The sequence below is a fragment of the Oreochromis niloticus genome, linkage group LG7, assembly GCF_001858045.2.
Source record: "Oreochromis niloticus isolate F11D_XX linkage group LG7, O_niloticus_UMD_NMBU, whole genome shotgun sequence".
In the NCBI taxonomy this organism is placed as follows: domain Eukaryota; kingdom Metazoa; phylum Chordata; class Actinopteri; order Cichliformes; family Cichlidae; genus Oreochromis; species Oreochromis niloticus.
In genome coordinates this window covers 26,163,638-26,184,480 of record NC_031972.2, presented here as the reverse complement: position 1 = coordinate 26,184,480, position 20,843 = coordinate 26,163,638, and the positions used below count along the sequence as shown (strand labels likewise).

The following is a 20,843-nucleotide window of genomic DNA, read 5'->3' as shown; positions in this document are numbered from 1 at the left end:
TATTAATATAGCACAAGGTTCAATTACCTTTGTACAAAAATGGCTGGTAGAATTGGGTAGCTAGTTGTTACATTGTTACTCTGAGTAAATTCAGAGCCTGTACTTTTTTGCTTTTACTTGAGTAAAAAAAGTTGCTTCAGTACTACAACTTTTACTGGAGTAAAGGCATCTGTACTTCTACTTAAATAAAGAAAGTCAGTACTTTTGTCACTTCTGCTGCTAATCAATGGAGGTAATCAATGCTAATAAACCTAAAATGCCCTAAAAGGCACTCACATCACAAACACTGGTGACATTTCCAGTTCAGTGACTCCCAGTCTACGAACAACAGCAGCCTGTGTCAGCAGACTCCACCCCTTAAATCACTATTCAAATGAAAACATGCCTTTTAATGCTCTGAACTTCACTACTCTCAATTCCTTGTGTAGGGATCCAATTAGATCACAATACTTTAAGGTAATTGGTGACACGAGTAAGACTTTTTTGATATTATTGGGATGATTTTCTTTTCAGTTCTTCATTGCTGTTACACAGTTGTAATGTGGTAGATGAAATTTAGCTATGTGTAAATGCCAACATATATATCTGTGATATTTCTGATAATATACTGAGCATATTACCTTAGCTTAATGAAGATGAATACTTTGCAGCCCTTGATGCTTCTTTTCTTCCTCAAAACCATTTGTCATTTTCCCTTCAATGCAATGTATAATGATCTCAGTGCTTTGAAGGACTAGGCTCGTGACTATCATTGGATGCTATTCTTAGAGGCAATGTGTGATACTTTGAGTAAACTACACAGTGAGTTCAGATACTCACTATAAATCTAGACAGCGTTCAAAAGTTACAAACTTGCTCTGTAACCCAGTATATGGTGAGCAGCAAGTGATTTCAGACAGTATAGAAGATGAAAGTATTAAACTGATTTTACTACTAAATAGTTTTTTTTATTTGTAAGATGAAGATTATGGTTTTTAAGCCACATTCTTCGATGTTCAAAATCAATCTTGAACTACAGCAGGATCTTTTGTGACAGTGTTTATAACACAGCAGGATAGCAATTATCTTAGAGGCAATGTTGTGACACTAAATGTCTGTATTTGTCAGTGTGAGTGCAGTAAGTGATTGGGCTGCTCACCTCTCTGACTGCTGAGGAAATAATAAATCAACACATGTCTCTACATTTCCAAGTGCTTATGAGGACTATATCATAAATCTGTATTCATGTCAGCATAATCTTTAAATCAGGGCTCAAACTCAGTGAGATGCACGGCTTTAAGAATAATTTATTTACCCACCAGAACTCTCACACACATACAATTACATTCACTCAGAACTGTGCAACAAGACCTTTATGGGCTATTTGGAACATTGGTAAGCATTTAACCTTGATTTGTTGCTTTAAATGGCTGTTGGACTGTGTTATTGAGCACCATGTTAACAAGCAGATCTAAGAGGACAGCGCTGTTGCCTCTACCTGTCTTTAAGCTGCAGTTTTTTTGTGGACTGTCTTGACCATAACGCTTTACTTTTTATCCTTTGTGCTCTTCTCTTCAGCTGGCTCAGGTTGGGCAGCTTTCTCTTCATCTTTCTCCTTTTTTGCTTCGGCTTTGTCATCTTTTTTCGGAGCAGCTTTCATGTCTTTGTCATCGGCTTTGTCTTCCTTCTTGGCATCAGCTTTATCTTCTTTCTCCTCACTCTTTTGAACTTCTTCCTCCTGCTCTTGTGCTTCATCTTTTGTATCATCTTCTTTGTCATCAGCTCCTTCTGCTTTTGCCTCCTCTTGTGCTTCAGTTTCCTCCCCTTCATCTTTTCCCTCTTTCTCTCCTTCATTTTCAGCAGCTTCTGCTGCATCTTCCTTTTGCTCCTCTTCATCACCACCTGAATCAACAGATGACAATTTAGTTACCATGACACTAATAATTGATATTTATTTGACTGATAGAACATGACTGAGCAAGTTAAACCAACCCTCGCCTTCTTCCTTATCCTCTTCCTCTACTTCCTTAGCTTCATCTTCTTTCTCACCCTCCTCCCCACCTTCCTCTTCATCTTTTTTCTCCTCTGTTTCTTCTCCCACCTCTTCTTCTTTAGCTTCCTCTTCCTCCTTTTCCTCCTCTTCCACCTCCTCCTCACCAGGTGGGCTGGCCTCTGCTTGTTGGGCGTGACTGGCAGAGATGATGCCTTCAGTGGTGCTGACACTGGAGCTGAGCAGGCGTGAGGTCATCAGGTAGGAGGTGCCAGAGCTCAGGCTGGAGAAGACAGGCCTAGCGAAAGAGGGCGCTGACAAACTGTGGCTGTACAACGGGGACACTCCCCCAGCCATGCCTACGCTGAAGCGAGACTCCTCCCCTTCCAGGAGCTTCCTGTGTAAAACAATGAAAAGAAAGGATGGGAGATCAGTTAAAAGCATCGGTCTTAAATGTAACAGTAAGTGGCCATTTATTTGCTCTCAGAATTATATATTCTGAGATGACGTGCATAAAATGAGGGATTTCGTAGCAAAGCCAACAATGAAGTCATTTTCCACTTTTGTTTCCCCTTTGATGGCCCTTTCCTACCGCTTTTACATTTAATTCAAGTACAATTTGTTGGAATCAGTGTTAAAGATTAATCCTGTAATTTAAATGAGATATTTCTTTATAATATATTTTGCTGTGAAATACAATAGAGATACCTGAATTCCTCAGTACCTTCTAACATGTCTACATGATTCATCTGTCAGACATTAAATGTAAAAAAACTTCACTGACTCTGATACATATCCAAAAACATCAGTTTCATGCATTTCCTAGGTGCCTCTAAATAGGAGTTTCTATATAATTTTGCCACACAAAAAAAACCCCCCTTAATCATTTATCAGACTCACTCCCTGTTTCACCTATTACCTGTATGCAGCAATCTCGATGTCCAGAGCCATCTTGACATTCAGAAGGTCCTGGTACTCCTTCAGGTAGCGTGCCATTTCCTGTTTAGTGCCCCTCAGCTCACTCTCCAGTTCTCCAATGGTATCCTAAATAAAAATCAAAGTTAAGTCTTGTTTTATACAATGAGACAAAGGGAAATAACATACTGCAGGATCAAATGAAAACCTTAAGTAACACACTTCAAAGATCTGGACCACATTTACAGACCTGCATAGCTGCTATCTCTGCACTCTGTTTCTCCTCCATGTCATGCAGCTGTTTTTCCAGGGATTCATTGAGGCCTCTGCATGCATCGATTTCCAGTACGCGGGCTTGTAGCTGGCGTCGGTACTCTCCTGCTTCGTCCTTGGAGCTTCTCACAGCATCAGTGTGCTGGGCCACAGTTTCAGTCAGGGAGCCTACCTTGCTTCTGAACCACTCTTCAGCTGCCTGCATGTTCCTGGCAGCCAGCCTTTCATACTGGGACCGGATGTCCCTGAGAGCCCCAGAGAGGTCCGGAGCGGCAGCCTCAGATTCCACAGCCACCTGCACACCCAGCTGGACTTGGGCCTGAAGTTCAACCACCTCACCCTCATGAATCCTCTTGAGGAAGGCCAGCTCGTCCAGCAGGATTTCCACACTTTTCTCCAGCTCAGCCTTTGCTAAGGCAACCTCGTCGGCCTCACGACGGGCCTCCATCAGCTTGCCCTCAGCTTCTTCACGAGCCAACACCTCCTGCTCATATCGACCCTGCAGAGCACTCAGGGTTTGCTCCAGCCTCTCTCTCTGACTTAGGACAGCCTGTTGTTCTGCCCTAGCTTCATCCACAGCTGCTCTCAGGGACCGGGCCTCTTGCTCATACAGTGCTCTCAGGCGGGATGGCTCAGAGTGCCTTTGCCTCAGCAGCAGCAGTTCTGCCTCCAAGGCACGGTTCTGCTGCTCCAGCTCACGCACTCTCTCGATGAAACCGGCAAAACGGTCATTAAGGTCCTGCAGCTGGCTGCGCTCTTGTGTGCGTACAGCTCGGAACTCGGAGCTGATCTGGGCCGCTTGGCTGAGTTCCAGCTCCAGGGAAGCGGCTGGTGAGGAAGAAGAGTAGAGCACACGGCCAGGAGAGGAGTACTGCAGACGGGAGGAAGACAGTGGGGATGCATGAGTAGAGAAACCAGAGTGGGTTCTCCCTCTAGTTACCACCACACGTGCAGGAGGCTCGGCAAAATAGCGTCTGTACGATGAGGTGGAGTAGTAAGGGTCATATCCGATGCTACTCATGGTTGAGTGTTGGGAGGAAAAGTTGCTCTTCCTCTCCTCTTTCTGTATGTGTGCGTGTGGAGGTGTACGAAGGGCTCGGGTTTAAGTCTTGACTGCTTGCTGCTGCAGCAGCCTGTGCTTTTATAGCTGGATGGTGGGGGCTGACGCAAGCACTTCCTGCACCCTCTGACAATGAAGGCTTGATAGGTTTACACTGCAATGGCAAGAAATGAGAAAGATACGAGCCATGGGAATTCTTGGAGGAGGGAAAAGAGCGAGGGCTAAAAGCAGAGAGGAAGAAAAACAGTTTCTAAATAAACTAGAATATAAAAACAGCTTTTTTCAATAATTTTTAAGACTACAGCAAAACTTTAAAAAAGTCTATCACATGGCCACTTTAAACACATAACCCGATCTTTTTAAGAAACTGTACAGTTTTTACAGTAATTTTATGTTGTGAAAATGACAAAACGTCACTCAAACACATTTTCTGTCTTCTCACTCACTGCAGGAAAAAGGGTGAGGGTGGGGCCGGGGTGTCCTCATTTGACAATCGTGACACAGCATCTCTCCGTGTGGTGGGGAGCAGAACTACAGCCATGGCCTCAAAACACCTGCAATGATCAAAATCCCACACAAACAGATGGCATAACACAATTAAAGGCCTGACTTAGAGTGCAGCTAAAACAAAGTCTCAACTATAAATGAATACAACATGTATCGTACGGTATAGCAAAGCCTGCAGAAATACCATCATTGACTTTGATTTTTGTCAACAGGCTCTGCTGTTTGCTGTTAGAGGTTATTAATTATTATGTGCAGGGTGTGTTTAATACTCTTTTTTGATCCTTTAGTTAAAGAATATTTACTGTGATTTGTTTTTCTGCAGAAGTTGAAAATTGTGTGTTCACCCAAATACCCCCTCTGCTATATATATATAGAACAAATATTCTCAAAAGCATCATATTGTCCATAACAGCGACACAAGATATTTAAAATATTCAGTGACTAGTTACATATTGTGTTGCCCTCATGATTTGAAACAGGAGAAAACATATCCATACTGCTACATATGGCATGTGTGTGTGTGTGTGTGCGCGCGCGCGTGCCCCCTGCATTTGTGAGATAAAGAGTTTCCGTTCAAAGATTCATTTTTCTTTCCAGCTTTATGAATAAATGAAGTGCATTGCAGTGTTTTGCACCATGAATTGTGCAGTTTTGTGTAATTGTCTATTGTTGTATATGGGAAAGCTCTACAGCATGTATGGCTGGTGTACTTTGCCTTTGCAGCAAAGGCCCCTGGTGCCTGTAGGCAGTGCTGTGCCCAAATAGAAAGGAGGCAGGTGGTGGGAGGTGGGGGGGCTTCAGTGGGAGCTGCATGGGCTGCGCTCCTGGCTGACTCATCGTAACAGTTGTGATCACACAAACTCCCCCGTGTACACTTTTTTCCCACCGTAACAGCAGTATGACAATCTGCATCGGGGCGATTTCTGGCAGACAAGGAGCTTACAGGACCTGGGGAAATAAAACAGAGAAAGCAGATCATTAACTTCTCTTCCCAAACACATTAAATCACTTACAGCGCTAATTTCCAGGTTGGTACTTCTTGCCTCTACGATGCTGACTAACATAAAAGCTCAGCCTACATGTGAAGACGACATTATTATTGCAGTCAACATTGCTAGCATTTTACAAAAAAGGATGCAGCATCATACTTCTGACAAGAGCAACAATTTTGTGATTCATGATAGCATCTGCTGTCTTGGTGGAATAAACTAATAAGATGCATTAGTCCAGTTTGACCACCAGAGGGCCAAAAATACCATCCATCCATCTATCCATCCATCCATCCAGCCACCACCAGACACAACTTAAATTAACATAATAACTGATTGTCTATTTGGTAAATACAAGTATTTATATTATATTTATTTTCCAACTTAACTTTTCCCATTCTGCAAGACTTGCCAGACAGTTTTTTGATGGTAGGCAGCACACAGAGAATTTTGGTTGAAAGACTACCCATCATTCCCATCATTGTCTGTTAAACATCTTGTACTATCCATAAAAATTAAAAAATAGCAACTTTTCTTCTTCCTTGTCACAATCCTTCTCATTAGTTTATACTCCGTATAGAAGAAAAACTCAGTGTCATGATCACATGATGCAGGTTGGCGTCATGCCTGGAGTTCCATTAATATTCTATTTTTGGATTATTGTATTTCCTCTGGATCATAAATTTGATTGTTCAGGACCCAAGGCATCTACTTTGCCTGACAGCTCTGCAGCTCAGTGCCCCTGCTTTGTCAGCTCTTTGTCTATCAGTGTATTTTCTCTTCCCAGCATTAAATTTAATGAAAAATAATGAACATGTTTGTGTGATATGTGATTATTTGTCTCAGTAGCATATGTCATAGGTTCACTTTGGTGGAGTGCCAGGCCTTTTTCTATTCAAGACTAAGGATACAAAGTCATTAAGTTTTAATCAAAGAATGCAGCAGAGATGGTGCCAATTTTCTATCATATGGTGGAAAGTGGATTATTGGATTAGTAACTCATTTTGTTTTCAACATACCTCTAAAACATTCTCACTGTAATTCACAAAGGTTTTTTTATGTTGTGTTTTTATCTCATAAAAACAACTTTCATGTAACACAATGGTAAACATAATCTACATGATACTAGAGCAGCTCCTAGAGGTGATACATTGAAATAACACCTTAAATATTACCCTGATTACAGATTTGACACTGACTTGATAATGTCTCTATGTTGCACCAAGATAAGCCCTTCGTACAGACTTTTGCACACTCCTTTTATTGTTTATGCACCTTTATCTTGTTCTTTAGATATTATCTTCTTTATGATAATAATTAATTGTTGTTTATAGAAGTGAGTAAATCTAGCACTAGTAGTCAGCCCCATAGTTTTTTTTTCTGCTGGCACTGGCAGCTACTGTACGCAGCTGTTTGGTGACACACTGAAAATGGAATTTCTCCAGCCATAGTGGAACAGAGAGGACCTGCATGAGTCGTATGGTCACTGTTGTGCCCACACAACAAATGCCCTGTGGACAAATATTTACTAAACATACAAAATCATCACTGTGCAGTGAGTTGAAGAGTGAGGAAACGCTTCATCTCAGCATGAGGTTACAACTCTGATCTTTACACTTTTCTTGCACAGATGTCAGTTTAAAAGTCATGTTGCTATTCTGGATCAGTATCTGACCTCTGGCCTTCCCAGACACCACATGTCCCAGGATAGAGGCCTGGCTCTATTGGTCCTCCCAGTGTGTCCATCAGAGTATGAAGGCCTCTCACAGGGGGAAAGTAAAGAAGGCCTGTCTGCTACGCATTGCCATGATCCAGGTTGCTATAAAAAGGGTGTGGTATGCTGCCTTGGGCTTACTGTTGGTGAGCCAGAGTGTGTGTGAGTGTCCACAACTTAGGAGGGCTGAGGGCTCTGTGTCTTGTTTAAGTAAAAATCTAGGGAAACAGTATTAAGCATGGCTGCCGCCCATCGTTTGGTTATTGTCCGCCATGGTGAGAGCGCCTGGAACCAAGAGAACCGCTTCTGTGGCTGGTTCGATGCTGACCTCAGTGAAAAGGGTTTGGAGGAGGCCAAGCGTGGTGCCCAGGCTATCAAGGAGGCAGGCATGAAGTTTGATGTGTGCTACACCTCTGTGCTGAAACGTGCCATCAAGACCCTGTGGACCATCATGGAGGGCACAGACCAGATGTGGCTGCCTGTGATTCGTACCTGGCGTCTGAATGAGCGCCACTACGGAGGCCTCACTGGACTCAACAAGGCAGAGACGGCTGAAAAGCACGGTGAAGAGCAGGTGAAGATCTGGCGTCGTTCCTTTGACATCCCACCTCCACCCATGGATAAGGACCACCCTTATCACAAAATCATCAGCGAGGTGAGACAAATGCAAAGTAGCTTAATCATTTCTAAGCTTAAAGAGCTCCAGAATTTGCTTGAGAGTGCTGTCAGTTATTAAGCTTTTGTACTTTGCGGTGTTGTTTTTGCCTCCAGTCTCGGCGTTACAAAGGCTTGAAGCCTGGTGAGCTGCCCACATGTGAGTCACTTAAAGATACCATTGCCCGTGCTCTGCCTTTCTGGAATGAAGTGATTGTTCCTGAAATCAAAGCTGGGAAGAATGTCATCATTGCTGCCCATGGGAACAGCCTCCGTGGCATTGTCAAGCACTTAGAGGGTAAGCACTGTGGACAAAGCTTACAAACAGAAAAGAAGGAGAAGGTCAGACACATTAGATAGAGTGACTTAAAAAATGACGCTGCAAAACACTTAACAGTGAAATTCTTTCATGATAGCCAAAGACTTCTGCAAAAAGTTGACCTGAATAGCCAGTGTCACGCACTTACACAGACTTTACACACATACAGACAAGAGTTGTGGATTGCATTGTCTATAAATAGCAGCAGAGGCTCACACCAGATCTCAGGGACAGGGTAGAGGGTCATGAGCTTGGTTCCCATTACAGTCACGACCTTTATGTAGAAAGGTTGTACTTTTTCAAGGAGCAGCCCAGAGACGGATAAGGGTTTTAAAGAGCTTCAAGGGCAATAGTAAATGTCAGATAGGAGTGGCAGGTCCAGTGTTGAGAGACAGAGGCAGACCTGTGGGAACTTAAAATACACTGAGATATAAAGAAAACGTGCTTTACTTTTTTTTCTGTTGTTCAACATAGTCCTGTCTATGTTGCTGGGATTCTGACAGACTTACAGTACAGTGTATTGTATCAGTTACATCCCCCTGCTGCTGATCTCCACATGTCTCCATCTGCTCTGTCTGCTTGCATCACCAGGTATGTCTGATGCAGCCATAATGGAGCTGAACCTTCCCACAGGAATCCCAATTGTGTATGAGTTGGATGCCAACCTGAAGCCTATTAAGCCCATGTCTTTCCTCGGTGATGAGGAAACTGTAAAGAAGGCCATGGAGGCTGTAGCTGCCCAGGGCAAAGTGAAGAAGTAAGCCAGACTCCTTGCGGAGGCAGAAAAAAAGACTGTTACCCACCTTCAACCTTTTCCTCTAATCTATTCTATTCGATCCTTGTTGTCCATTCCAACTGGGGAAACGTTTAATGGTTCTTTTGGAGACGGGCCACTTTCAGCCCATTAGCCTACTGTTTGCTTAAATGACAAACACAGGGATGACCTTTCAAAGCAAAAATGCAGGGCCTAACATTTGATGTCATCACACACCACTCAGTCCTTTGTGGCCAAGCCCTATTTTGTGGGCCCTCGCCAGCCTGGCACAACCAATAAAGAAACCATCTTTTTATGTAGTGCTGTATCAGTTTCATTGTCTTCCTTATCTTCTTGCACCCCTTTTCTCTTTTTGTGTCTTTAAATGACATCGTCATCCTTATCTCCCATCCTTCTTCCCTCCCTGTTTGAAAATCCAAGCTTTCAGCAAAGTGCTAAAGGTGCTGTGAAATCTTATCCAGGAGCTGTAGCGAGGGGAGGAGGGGGGAAGAGAGTGAGAAACGCAGCCTAATGGATAAGTCAATGGGTTCAACCTGGCAGCAGTCCCATAATGCAGGAATATGCTTGCTCATCCTCCACTCCAGTTAGATCTCACTGAAAAACGTGCACACGCAATAATTTTAAACAGGTACCTATTGCACTTAAGGCCCAGGTAAGAGTCAGTGTAGACAAGTGACTGCAGTCATTGGAAGAAACATAAATGCAGACATTTCCAGATTTTTCTTGAAGGTGGTGGTTTTGGTGGACTTGTCCCTTTTGACAAAGTGTTGCTGAAAATTAATGCAAATTTATTCCGAGTGCCTTTTTTGTGCAATAAAACATTTCTATCCTGATGGGAGCAGTGTCTAGGATGACAATGCCTCAGTTTACACAAGCTTGCTGAACTGTTTGGTAAGTATGACAGTGACATCATCATAAATCATCTTCTGGCTTCCCCCATCACTAAATCTCCACACAGTGCAGCACCACAGGAAGATGCTGAACTGTTATTTTGGCTAAACCCCAACCAAGACATCCTTTGGAAGAATGGTTCATCCCTGTACAAGTTGTTCTCATGGCTTAATAGCATAAGACACTTTGTCATCTTCCTGCAAGTACATCCAGACTGTTTAGTTGTGCCCTTGAAGTGATTTTATGTGAGGAGAAATTCTTCAGGCCTGCGACAGCATTCTAATACAAGCCTTTGTTTTTTTTCACAAAGTTACACCACAGTAACATTCTTTTTGATTGTCGCACATTCTCATCTTGTTAGCAAGCTGAGGTCAGAGCACGGGCTGCTGCTAAAGAGGAGAGGGCCGAGTGCTTAACATTGCGGTACAGGAAAGCTTGAAATCCTAACCTTCTAATCAGTCATCCAAATGTTTCTGAATGAATGTTTCTGCTACTATTGCCCATATGGCTCGCCACTGTGAGCACTAAAAACAACATATAGCTTTTTAGCTGAACCAAATCAACTTAAAGTTGACCTCCACTTACATTATAAATATGATTTTGCCTGTGTTCTGCCTTCAATCATCAAAGCAATCCCTTCCCCTCTTTAATTTGTGCTATCATAATAAAAGACCCATGAATTAAGTACCGCACCATTCCTCGCAGGTTTATTTTGAGATCGGCGTGGTCAGTTTACAGACATTTTTTCTCAGTTTAACACAGTGTTATATTAAACCATTAAAAAACAAACATTAAAAAAACAAAACAACACAATATGCAGCACCATAGTTTTAAAGGGCAGCAAATAGAGAAGGAACACTGTAGTGTTGTCATGACACCTACTGGCTAAATAAGAGACTGAAGGAAAACATAAAAGGGGCTGTTTTGGCATTTCTAAAACCTAAACTCTGAGGACTGGGAATCTAAATACACTGACTGAAGGTGGTGTTACGAAGCTGCTGCCTTGTCCACAGAATCGTTTTACTATTATCAAATGAATTCTTTTCATTAAAACAACAGCGTCATCAAAATCCTTTAGAAAGGAGCCTGAGGGGCACACAGGCAACATAAATCAGATAAAACTGACTTCGATGCACATCGGGACATTTGGTGTAGTCACTGTTCACACAGGATCAGGGGCACTATTTTTCTTGAGGGACTTCAAGAAGTTCGGCCGAAATGTTATTTTATAAGGATTCTTCTTGTAGTCAACTGCTCTGCTTGTTTCTTCTTTTGATCTGTCTACATACTCTGCAGCAGTTGTGACATTTCTTTCTATGTTGTTGATTAACTCGCCCTGGGAGAAGAAAAAAACATAATGAATGTCATTCACGAATAAGTTACATTAATCTTCATTAAACATTCCCAGGCCAGGTAGCTTGTTTTACCTGGAGTTCCAGCAGCATGGCAGTGTCAACAAATATCTCGTGCAGCTCTTTAATGCTGGACTCGAGGCAGAGGATTTCCTGATGGCGAAGTTCAATCTCAGTCAGAGCCTGGCTGGAAATCTGACTGTCAGAGGTGATCTGTGAAAGAGAAAATGCTCAAGCTGGGTTTGAATTATCATATAAATGGCTTCAAACTTACAAAAACTGCATATCTGAGTGACCCAAAAAAAAGATGAAAAAAAGATGTTAAATTCCACTCACATCAGATATGAAGATGGCAAGATTGTTACGTTCCAACATCTCCTCCATCTCTTTATCTGTAGTGCTTTTATTCACTGAAAGTAACAAGAGATACTAAATAAGTTTCATTATGTGTGTGGAACTTAATTTATTGAAAAACAACTAAATAAATAACAACAGACAAAGACCTATTTTGTGCTGCCAAGGATGGCAGTTAGATAGTCACCACAGGATGGCGCAATTACACCTCAACTTCTACTTACTGCTATAATGATATACATTAGTCTGTTTACTAAACGTACTACTGTACATTTAAATTACAGTGTATCATACTGTGGAGCAAGACAGCTTAAGTACTACACTTAAAAGCAGTTTTCACAGATACACTGCACCCTGTAACTATTCTAGATGTTATCATGGGGAACCGCATGTATGAGTGCTTATTAAACAGACTTTCACCCTGCCAGCTGCTTAGTACAACATCAATTGTAGATTTGAAGGAAAAAACAAATCAAATTTAATGGCATTAACATACTGGCAATTATCATAGCATACTGGCCACTTTTATAGGTACACCTATTCAACATCTTTTTAACATAACTCTTTATTCAACCAATCACATGGCAACACAGTGCATGCATTTAGACATGCAGACATGGACAAGGTGACCTGTTGAATTTGAGCACCAGAATGTGGAAAAAGGTGATTTAAGTGACTCTGAATGTAACATGTTTGTTGGTGTCACACTGGCTACTGTGAAACTGTTGATCTACTGAGATTTTCCCACACAGCCATCTCTAGGGGTTTTTTTTAGGGAATAGGCCAAAAAAATACCCCATGAGTTTTCGGGGCAAAAATGCCTTGTTGATGCCTGAGGACAGAGGCGAATGGCCAGACTGCTTCAAGCTGATAGGAACGCAACAGTAACTCAAATTCTCATTCTCATTACAACCAAGGCATGCAGAAGAACATCTCTGAATGTAGAACACATAGAACCTTGAATGTGATGGGCTAGCAGCAAAAAAAACAACAAAAAACCAGTGGGTACCACTCCTATCACAGGAAACTGAGTCTACATTCACATGGACTCACCACAAATGGTCAACAGAAAATAAGATAAACATCGTCTGATATAATGAGCCTCCATTCCTGCTGTGACATTACGATTGTAGGGTCAGAATTTGGGGTAAACTACGCGAAAAGGTGGATCTGTCTTGCCTTGTAGCAATGGTTCAGACAAATCTGCATCAACTGTGTGATGCTATATAACCCGATATCACAGCAAAGAGTCCTACAGATACGTCGATCCACCATGTCTATTTCACGCTTTGTCTCTCAGAAGCGTGAAATGGACATGCATGCAGAGGAGAGGAGAAAATATATTTAAAGCCAAGAAGTCACTAGTGACCACAGAAGGTATGAAGTTCATTTAAGCTAGGTGGCTAATATCTATTTACATCCAAATGTGTTAGTAAAGTGTGCTTAAACGCTTTGCTGTATTAATTTCATGTTAACGTGAAATGAAATATCTCCCCCTGCAGCTCAATGCAAGTTTGGAGAGGCAAGGCATGAAATGGACCGGTCGACCAGCTTGTCTAGTACAGGCGTTGCTGTCATACTGGGTTCTGCCATCATGTCAATATGAAACAAAATCTCGAGGAATGTTTCCAGCACCTTGTTCAATCTATGCCATGAAGAATTAAGGTGAAAGTTAGTCCAATCTCTTTATTAGATAATAAGAAAGTGTATCTAATAAGGTAGTTTGTGAGTGCATGTAAACTGTAAGGCAGCACTGTTTTTAACAGGAATTGAAAGGACAGTTTGCTTTACTGTTTAAATGTATAAAATAACTTCAGACTACAAAAGGAGAAAAAGAAAACTGTAAACATGACATATAATAGAAAGCTGGTTATAATACTGTGAAGTAGTGAGTCATGAGAAAGAACAATGAACCTGACACTTATTTACAATACAGTGCTGACCATAAACTGTAGACTGTAAATTGCTGCTCCAAAATGACACCAGCTTATTATCCAAAGTGCTACTACCATGCAAACACCCTCACAGTGACTTACACTAGTGTAGGTTTTGCTGCTAGTAAAGCATTGGCAGAAGCGCCCTCCATACAATGCAGTATGGACTGGTGTATGAAATAAAATCCATTTACACAACCTGACCTGAGGATGAGGAGGGACAAGTGCTCCCTTTTAGATTTGGCAACTTACCAATCTCCAGCTGTCTCTGAATTTTTGCCTTGCATTTTTCTCTGAAGGAAATTTGTGCCTCATGGTAACCCTTCATGACTTCAGCAAACCACCGAGTCAAGTACGAGTGCTGTTGAAAGAGAGCCAAAGAAAGAGAATGAAGTGAATCAATTCAAATGTCAATAAAGAGACCTCTGTCAGGAGTAATTTTGTCGGGCGTGTTTGAGACTGCAAAGGAGTGTCAGACAATCATTTTGCACCTGGTTTATGGCAGGAAATAAAACTACTTGCACACCTGGTTATTCCTAATACGTTGGGCTACTGTAGCTCCGGTCTCATCTCCAGGCTTCTGCATTGCTGAAAAACAATCCGATCTAACATGAATACACGACCAAGTGAAAACTAAACAAAGTCTGCTATGTCACAGTCCTTTTCTGCAGTTACAGTAAAGAGCTCAGTGTTATTGTCAGCTTGTTTACAAATGGCATGTCGAGTGGGCTACACCACACTTCCTTTTTACACATTTACAAGTCAAATCCTGTGTTACGAACTATTCACACTGTATGAGGAACTCAGCTGCACTGATCCTCCCCACTTTCATTATACTAAACAATAACAACACAGCTAAATATGCATTATCCATATCGAAAAAATTATTAATTTTATCTAACTACACTGAAGCATGACAAAAACTTACCCTGCATAAAAGCTAATTTTGCAGTGCTTTACAAAAAAATTGTGTCCACCTACATTTTAGCCTTGCTTTGATTAACTTAGCATTCTTCTTGGTCTCATTGCTCAGCAACTCCAGCTCATCTTTGTTTCCTGGGAAGAACAAAACAAGTTCAGAGGAAATAACTACTGTGTGTGGTGAATATCACCCAGGTGCAAATTATGAAAGACGGGTGTCAAAAAAGGGTTAAGTTTTATACATAGTGCTTTTGTGATGTTCATATTATATATGCAATTTTAAAAACAGTTGGGATGTTGTGCAAAATGTGAATAAAAACAGAATGCATTGATCAGCAAATCTGATAAACTCATATTTTATTCATAACAGAAAATGTACAATTTAAAAAAAACATTTTGTTTTAAATGTCATGTATGTAATGTCATGACATAATGTAATGTCATGACATAATGTAATGTCATGAGTAATGTAGTAAATGTGTCAAAAAATTGGGATGGGACAAGAAAATGTTAAAAAAAGGTTTAAAAAAAGGTAAGTGGTACTAAGAAGAAAGAGCTGGGGGACTGGCACCAGGTCAGTAACATGAGTAGGAATCAAAAGAGCATCTTATAGAGGCCAGTGAAGTTGCATTTTTGAGTATTAATATTGTCTACTCAAAAATAAACTACAAAATGCACTGCTGCTATACGCACAACAAGTCATTTCTTAATAACGGTGTGTAAAGAATACCTAACAGCACAAGCTGGAGACGGTTTAATTTGAGGTACCTAGTGACCTTTTGCACGCTACACTGTTATTATCTCCATCTGTGGGTGTATATATGTGTGTGTGTGTATATGCAGATTTTGAAGCTATATCTAAACTTCCTAAGCATGTTGATCTGTGTAACATTTACCAAGTCTGTTGCTGTACAAACAGCTGCAGGTGTGTTTGTCAAAGGCTGTTAAGTCCCTTCGTTTGTGTGTGTCTTGTTGCTGTTGTGTGACACGGAGAAGTTGAGACAGTTTGAAAGCTTCAGCATAACAATGAAGAATTCACTTTTGTCCTTGCTTCTTTTTGAAAAAAAAAAATCAGCACTTACTCTTGTCTTGACTCGGAAACGCGAGGATGGCAGCTTGTCTTCTCTCCACATCCTCTGCTTGACAGGAGATTTTTTCAATGAGGCCTCTCACCTCCCCCACCTACACATGCACGGATGCAAACACTACTGTTACACAGCTTGGAACACACAACATGAAAATATTATATGGGGTATGGTGGTGGGAACTGGTCTGACAGCACACATGATACTTTGCTTTTGTGAGGCTAACACATTTCTAGCAAAATGAACACACGTTTATCAGACAACCACTGCCAGAAATTACACCTTTAAATGTAATTACACAGTCTATGACAATTAACTACTGTATAAAGTATTGCCTTTCAAATATTGTACATATGAAATTTGAGCTATTTTAGGTTGAGTCTCAGAAAGAACAGCGTAGCTCAAAGCTGTGTCATGTTTACCGTTTTGAAAAAATCCTCCATGTCTTTCGTGGCCGTCATTTCGTCCTTTTACAGGTGAGGAAAAAGGATATTTAGTCCGTTAAAGAGATTTGAAAAACACCACCTTTTACAGGGAAAATCCCTTTAATGTTTTAGCATTAATATCTAATACTGAAAAACAAAATTACAAAGCGCGCTGCTGGTATAAGCGAGACAAGCTGGATGTAGGCTTTTTTCCGAGAAAGTCTTTTAACTTTAAAACCCTGTTAAAAACCTACCAAACGGCTAAAATGCGGTCGGCATTACGGCGAATACAACGACAAAAAGAAGAATCCCTCGTAATACTGTTACTTTCGGTATTCGCGATAAGGCTCGGCCTCACCTTCACTGTGCCCTTCCTCTTGTTAGCACAGTTCGATGAGCTCACCTGTGTAATAAAGTGCGCTGGCACGCAGGCGCGTTACCGTCACAACAAAGCAAACAAAGAGCCTATCCTGCGGCTAAAGGTACTGTACATATGGAGCAGGTGTGGGAGTGATGCACCTGCCGTCTGTTTACTGTAGTTCACCGAGACTTACGTATTTCAGTTTAAATGTACTGGTTTAATTTTGAGCTTGAAGCAAGTAGCTAGTTTAGAAAATTTTGCTGACATAATAAAAAAGGCAGTAAATGAGCAAAAAAATAATAATATTTTGGGTTAGCATTAGAACGATACCAGGGAGTGAGATTTAGGGGAGATTTCCTACACGGGAATTAACCAGTACGAATCCCAGTGCTAACATACTGTATGCTGTGCGGCTAACTGCAGCCAGGACACAGCTTGTAATTGCCCAATACCCACAAATACCTTATTACAAATGTTTGGTAACAAGCACTAGCTAACTGGTTTTAATGGTCAGGTCTTTTTTTCCCTTCAACAATTACTCAAATCACACCGGAATGTGTACATACTGTACACAGAATAGTTTTACATAGAGTGCACTGTACTTCACTGAAGAATGTAACCATCACAGTGCACCAAAATATTTAAATTACCTCATATGAAATAGATTGGTCATAGCATAACACACAGCTGTTGCTATCTCCCCCTCTCTGCTTCCTCTCCCAGCGTCACTTGCCAGTACCACTTCCCTCTACAGTATATGTTGCAATTGTTCACACAGGATGAGTGTTAAAATAATAATTCATGCAAGAGTTCAGGGAGCTTTTCTCTAGAAAAAGCATGGTCTTAGGATGTGTCCACTTATAGAAAATGAATACATACAAGTTTTCTTTGTCTAAAGCATTTAAATAAAACAGTTGGGCAAAAAGTATTCCCTGGTGAATTGCAGAAGACCTTGCACTGGTGAGGGCAGCCTGGCTCCTTATTTACAGGTCATAAGGGTTAGCTAACCCATTTTCTATGTTCTGTTAGCTGCTACAGCTAACCTATAGCTTCCTAGTAATTTTTTAATTAAGTGCATTTAAAAAAATGAATTGGTTGAACAAAAAGTGAAAATCCCTGCCTTTTTAAAATTGTTTTTTGTGTGTGTGTGTGTGTGTGTGTGTTGTTTTTTATTGTATTTGACTTTTGGCTGAACCCCCTAGCTGTGGTTGGGTCCTGAGCACACAGAATGCCCATTGTATAATCTGGCCCCAAATTTCCCTATTGAAAAATTATTTCTTTATTATAAAGTGAGAAAGAATAGAGCAATAAATATTTTTATACTTCAGCTGAATATTGTTGGTTTTCAAGGCTTTCTGTCTTGCAGTTTCAAGTAAAGCTTCTCGCAAGCCTCGGGTCTGATGGCAATAAAGAAAAAACCCTGCCCAATGTAAACACAACCATAATCCTAATTTATGATATTACAGTATTATGACACTACTTATCTCTTCTTAGTCTCTTTTGCTTTGACAGCAGAAACAGGTTAGCATTACTTTCATATCATGTGCACATATTATTAATTTGTCCATCATGAGGAAATGAAAAAAAAATGTACTGAGTAAACTCATAATGATTTCCGTGACACCTTGTATCATTAAGAAGTAGCTATGTCTCAGGAGGACACAGGCTATTAATCTGGAAGTCATGGTCTGATCCAGTCTGGATGTTGAAGTGTCCTTGAGCATGACAGGCCTAATGAATCTCAAAAATGTTCCAAACTTACCAGAAACTGCAATAAATGTTAAAAGCATAAAGCATAAAGGGAATTTAAGTGGTAAAAAAGGTAAATGGATGAATAAATAAGTAAACAAATAAATGAAATCCAGTCCAGTTAGAGTTAGCTTTACATTACCATCTGAAAATTTGGAGTGGCTTGTATTCAAATTGATGCTCTCACTAAAATCTATTTTAGAGGTGTAATAGTATCATTATTTAATAGTATCATTTATTTCATTTAGTTTTCCATTCATTGTTCCAATAATGTTGCTTCTAATGAAAGTTAAACAGCCAAGAGAAAAAGTTGGTTACTGCCTCACTGGGTATCTGGGATGTTAGCTCTGTGAAACCAGATAATAACCTTAAAAGAGCCAGATGGATACCTAGAGATCTTTGCCCATTATTGTGGGATAACATATTTGTACAGCTGTAAAAGGACTCTCTGCCCTCTTTATAATGACTTTAGAAAATCAAGTATGTTCATTTAGGAAATTTTAGTGATCATCTAAAAATTATAAAATATGTAATAACTGATTCTGTTTCTGTAAAATAAAAGTAGACATTTGGCTAAAAAGGTGTTTAAATAAAGACCTTTCTAACCAAAACCAATATTTGTTTGTCGTTGCATTGTTGCTGAATGCAACATTAACAAACGCAACATTTGCTAATGTTAATTTATTGACAGGTCTTTGTTAATGTTGCTCAACGCTGCAACGTGATCACACACCTCACATCTGCAATAGTGGCAGATGGTCAGAGTTCTTATTCAACTTGTGCAATGACAGAACTGAATAATAAGAACTGTTGGTAAAAATCTTTATTCTGATATTAAACACTGGAGCTCAAGATGAGTGTGTTGGCTCCTCCAGCAGCTCGTCCTCCAGCTGTTGCTCTATAACTCTTCACTGTGGGGGTAGCACAGAGGTCGACAGAAATAGAGGAAAGGCAACCCAAGCTCCTCTTTAGTCATCAAAACAATTTTCTGACAATAGAAAGATTTGTAACACTGACTGTGTCAGCGTGGTCGAATGTCCCTATTATCAGAGAATTGGTGAATGTAGAATCAAGACTCAGGTCTCCAACCATATTCAATGGAGTTCAGGCTACTATCAAATTATCAATATGGCAATTAAACCTCAGTTTTTGTTAGTGTGCTGTGTTGTACAGCATCTACCCACCTGAAGGTCGCTGGATTGAGCCCTGAATCTTCCAGTCTGCGTGCCAAAGTCTCCTTGGCATCCTGAGCTGCCCCCAATGCATCCATCAGAGTGTGAGTGTGTGTGTGAATGTTAGAAAGCACTTAAGCATAGATAAAAGCACTGCATGAATGTGTGTCTGATTGGGTGAACCAGGCTTGTAGAAAGTGCTTTGAGTGCTCGACTCAATAGAACGGGACTATGTAAGTGCCAGTCCATTTACCATTTAGTCTACAGGTGCTTCTACTGTGAATATTAGTAGCTTTCTAAAAATGATTCATTCTCATAAATATGAAAATATACGAAACAATCTGCTTAAATTTATAAGTGGGAAATCTCATGTAATGTGGCTATAAGGCATAAGGCACAAGTATGCGTTTATACAATATTTATCACGTCCTTTTTAACAAAGCCTAGAGTGGAGTGCACATTAAATTTACCCTGAAATTTCTCTACAGTGCCCACATTCAGAAAGATAAATGCACATTGTTAAGTGCATAAATGCAAGAGTTACATTGCACATGCTCCCCATGGCTCCTGCTTATATATCAGAATAGCTGCAAACCTATTCAGTAGTTGCTTCCCTTGATTATCTGATCAGGGCCTTTTAACTCTTCCCCAATCTTTTACATACATAAAAAAAATACAAAACTCTTTTGAGGTTCCAGCTTCTTCAGTTTTATATACAGTCTTTACATGTTTTCGTTATCCTGCTCATGTATCTTCTGATTTCAACCGTGGCTTTAGCACTTGCATGCAAGCACATATTTTTGATGTATGTGTTTATGCAGTAAGCTATTTGACTCTAATTTAATAATTTAAATCCCCCAAATCAATGTTTAGGTCCATATGTTCTTCTTCAGGCTTGTGCCAAAGAGAAAACGCAGGTAAAATCACTACTATAGTTTAGATATTGTCAAACAACCACTTAATTGACATGTGGTGGTTTTTCCCTAGCTGCATGTTGGTCACCAGTTTGTGGGGATTTGGACTGATTAATAAGAACAAGTTGTTTTCAGGATTACATTATTAAACTCAAGTACTGTGTAGATGTTCCCTTTCCTGCAACTAAGTGAAAAAAAACAATGAAATGTTTTCAATTCAGTGTATATCTTGAGTAGTTCCACTGAAAAACTTCATAGCAGTTTCTACATCCTAGATTTCAAAGATCTTCTGTGACTCGTTTCAGTTGGGTTCATAATTTATTCATGATGGCTGGCTGATTAGAAATTATTATGTTAGCGCACTTTTTTTTCTGTGTAAGGAAATGATGCAGATTTCTCCTGGTTTATTTTTCTCCACTCCCTTTTAGTGTAGGTGAGCAAAAAGGGATTTTAAGTATTCCATCCATGCCTCCACCCCTGCCATGTTGTAAACAGAGGTGCTGTTGATGT

At 40.5% G+C, this 20,843-nt stretch overlaps 3 protein-coding genes across 5 annotated transcripts; 1 reads left to right on the top strand and 2 right to left on the bottom strand.

Annotated features, from left to right (window-relative positions):
• Positions 1 to 1,268: 1,268 nt before the first annotated feature.
• On the bottom strand, positions 1,269 to 4,281 carry nefla (neurofilament light chain a). Of its 2 annotated transcripts, none has more exons than XM_003444424.5 (4): positions 3,135 to 4,281; positions 2,889 to 3,013; positions 1,972 to 2,366; positions 1,269 to 1,881 (listed from the first exon to the last, which is right to left on the bottom strand). In XM_003444424.5, the coding sequence occupies exons 1-4, from the start codon at positions 4,176 to 4,178 to the stop codon at positions 1,526 to 1,528; spliced, it is 1,920 nt and encodes a 639-aa protein (XP_003444472.1). In that variant the 5' UTR covers positions 4,179 to 4,281; the 3' UTR covers positions 1,269 to 1,525. The 2 variants fall into 2 exon arrangements, with proteins under 2 accessions (XP_003444472.1, XP_005451449.1); XM_005451392.4 differs by having other exon boundaries at positions 1,978 to 2,366.
• A 3,269-nt stretch (positions 4,282 to 7,550) lies between these two features.
• On the top strand, positions 7,551 to 9,475 carry pgam2 (phosphoglycerate mutase 2 (muscle)). Its single transcript, XM_003444358.5, has 3 exons — positions 7,551 to 8,082; positions 8,199 to 8,379; positions 8,992 to 9,475. Exons 1-3 carry the CDS (start codon positions 7,666 to 7,668, stop codon positions 9,159 to 9,161), a joined length of 768 nt encoding a protein of 255 aa, XP_003444406.1. The 5' UTR covers positions 7,551 to 7,665; the 3' UTR covers positions 9,162 to 9,475.
• A 904-nt stretch (positions 9,476 to 10,379) lies between these two features.
• Positions 10,380 to 16,592, bottom strand: LOC100691353 (syntaxin-2). Of its 2 annotated transcripts, none has more exons than XM_005451389.4 (9): positions 16,496 to 16,592; positions 16,135 to 16,179; positions 15,710 to 15,809; positions 14,688 to 14,762; positions 14,233 to 14,294; positions 13,959 to 14,067; positions 11,755 to 11,828; positions 11,494 to 11,631; positions 10,380 to 11,402 (listed from the first exon to the last, which is right to left on the bottom strand). In XM_005451389.4, the coding sequence occupies exons 2-9, from the start codon at positions 16,171 to 16,173 to the stop codon at positions 11,229 to 11,231; spliced, it is 771 nt and encodes a 256-aa protein (XP_005451446.1). In that variant the 5' UTR covers positions 16,174 to 16,179; positions 16,496 to 16,592; the 3' UTR covers positions 10,380 to 11,228. The 2 variants fall into 2 exon arrangements, with proteins under 2 accessions (XP_005451446.1, XP_003444405.1); XM_003444357.3 differs by having other exon boundaries at positions 16,392 to 16,549.
• Positions 16,593 to 20,843: the final 4,251 nt, after the last annotated feature.

Excerpts from the sequence above, each read along its gene's own strand:
- nefla (XM_003444424.5), bottom strand. The coding sequence starts at position 4,178 with ATGAGTAGCATCGGATATGACCCTTACTACTCCACCTCATCGTACAGA. Across the intron at positions 3,014-3,134 it reads CAGAGATAGCAGCTATGCAG|GATACCATTGGAGAACTGGA; the intron begins GTCTGTAAATGT and ends ATTTTTATTTAG. Across the intron at positions 1,882-1,971 it reads GGATAAGGAAGAAGGCGAGG|GTGGTGATGAAGAGGAGCAA; the intron begins GTTGGTTTAACT and ends CTGTTGATTCAG.
- pgam2 (XM_003444358.5), top strand. The coding sequence starts at position 7,666 with ATGGCTGCCGCCCATCGTTTGGTTATTGTCCGCCATGGTGAGAGCGCC. Across the intron at positions 8,083-8,198 it reads ATCACAAAATCATCAGCGAG|TCTCGGCGTTACAAAGGCTT; the intron begins GTGAGACAAATG and ends TTTTGCCTCCAG. Across the intron at positions 8,380-8,991 it reads CATTGTCAAGCACTTAGAGG|GTATGTCTGATGCAGCCATA; the intron begins GTAAGCACTGTG and ends TTGCATCACCAG.
- LOC100691353 (XM_005451389.4), bottom strand. The coding sequence starts at position 16,173 with ATGACGGCCACGAAAGACATGGAGGATTTTTTCAAAACG. Across the intron at positions 15,810-16,134 it reads TGGAGGATTTTTTCAAAACG|GTGGGGGAGGTGAGAGGCCT; the intron begins GTAAACATGACA and ends GTGCATGTGTAG. Across the intron at positions 14,068-14,232 it reads AACGTATTAGGAATAACCAG|CACTCGTACTTGACTCGGTG; the intron begins GTGTGCAAGTAG and ends CTCTTTCAACAG.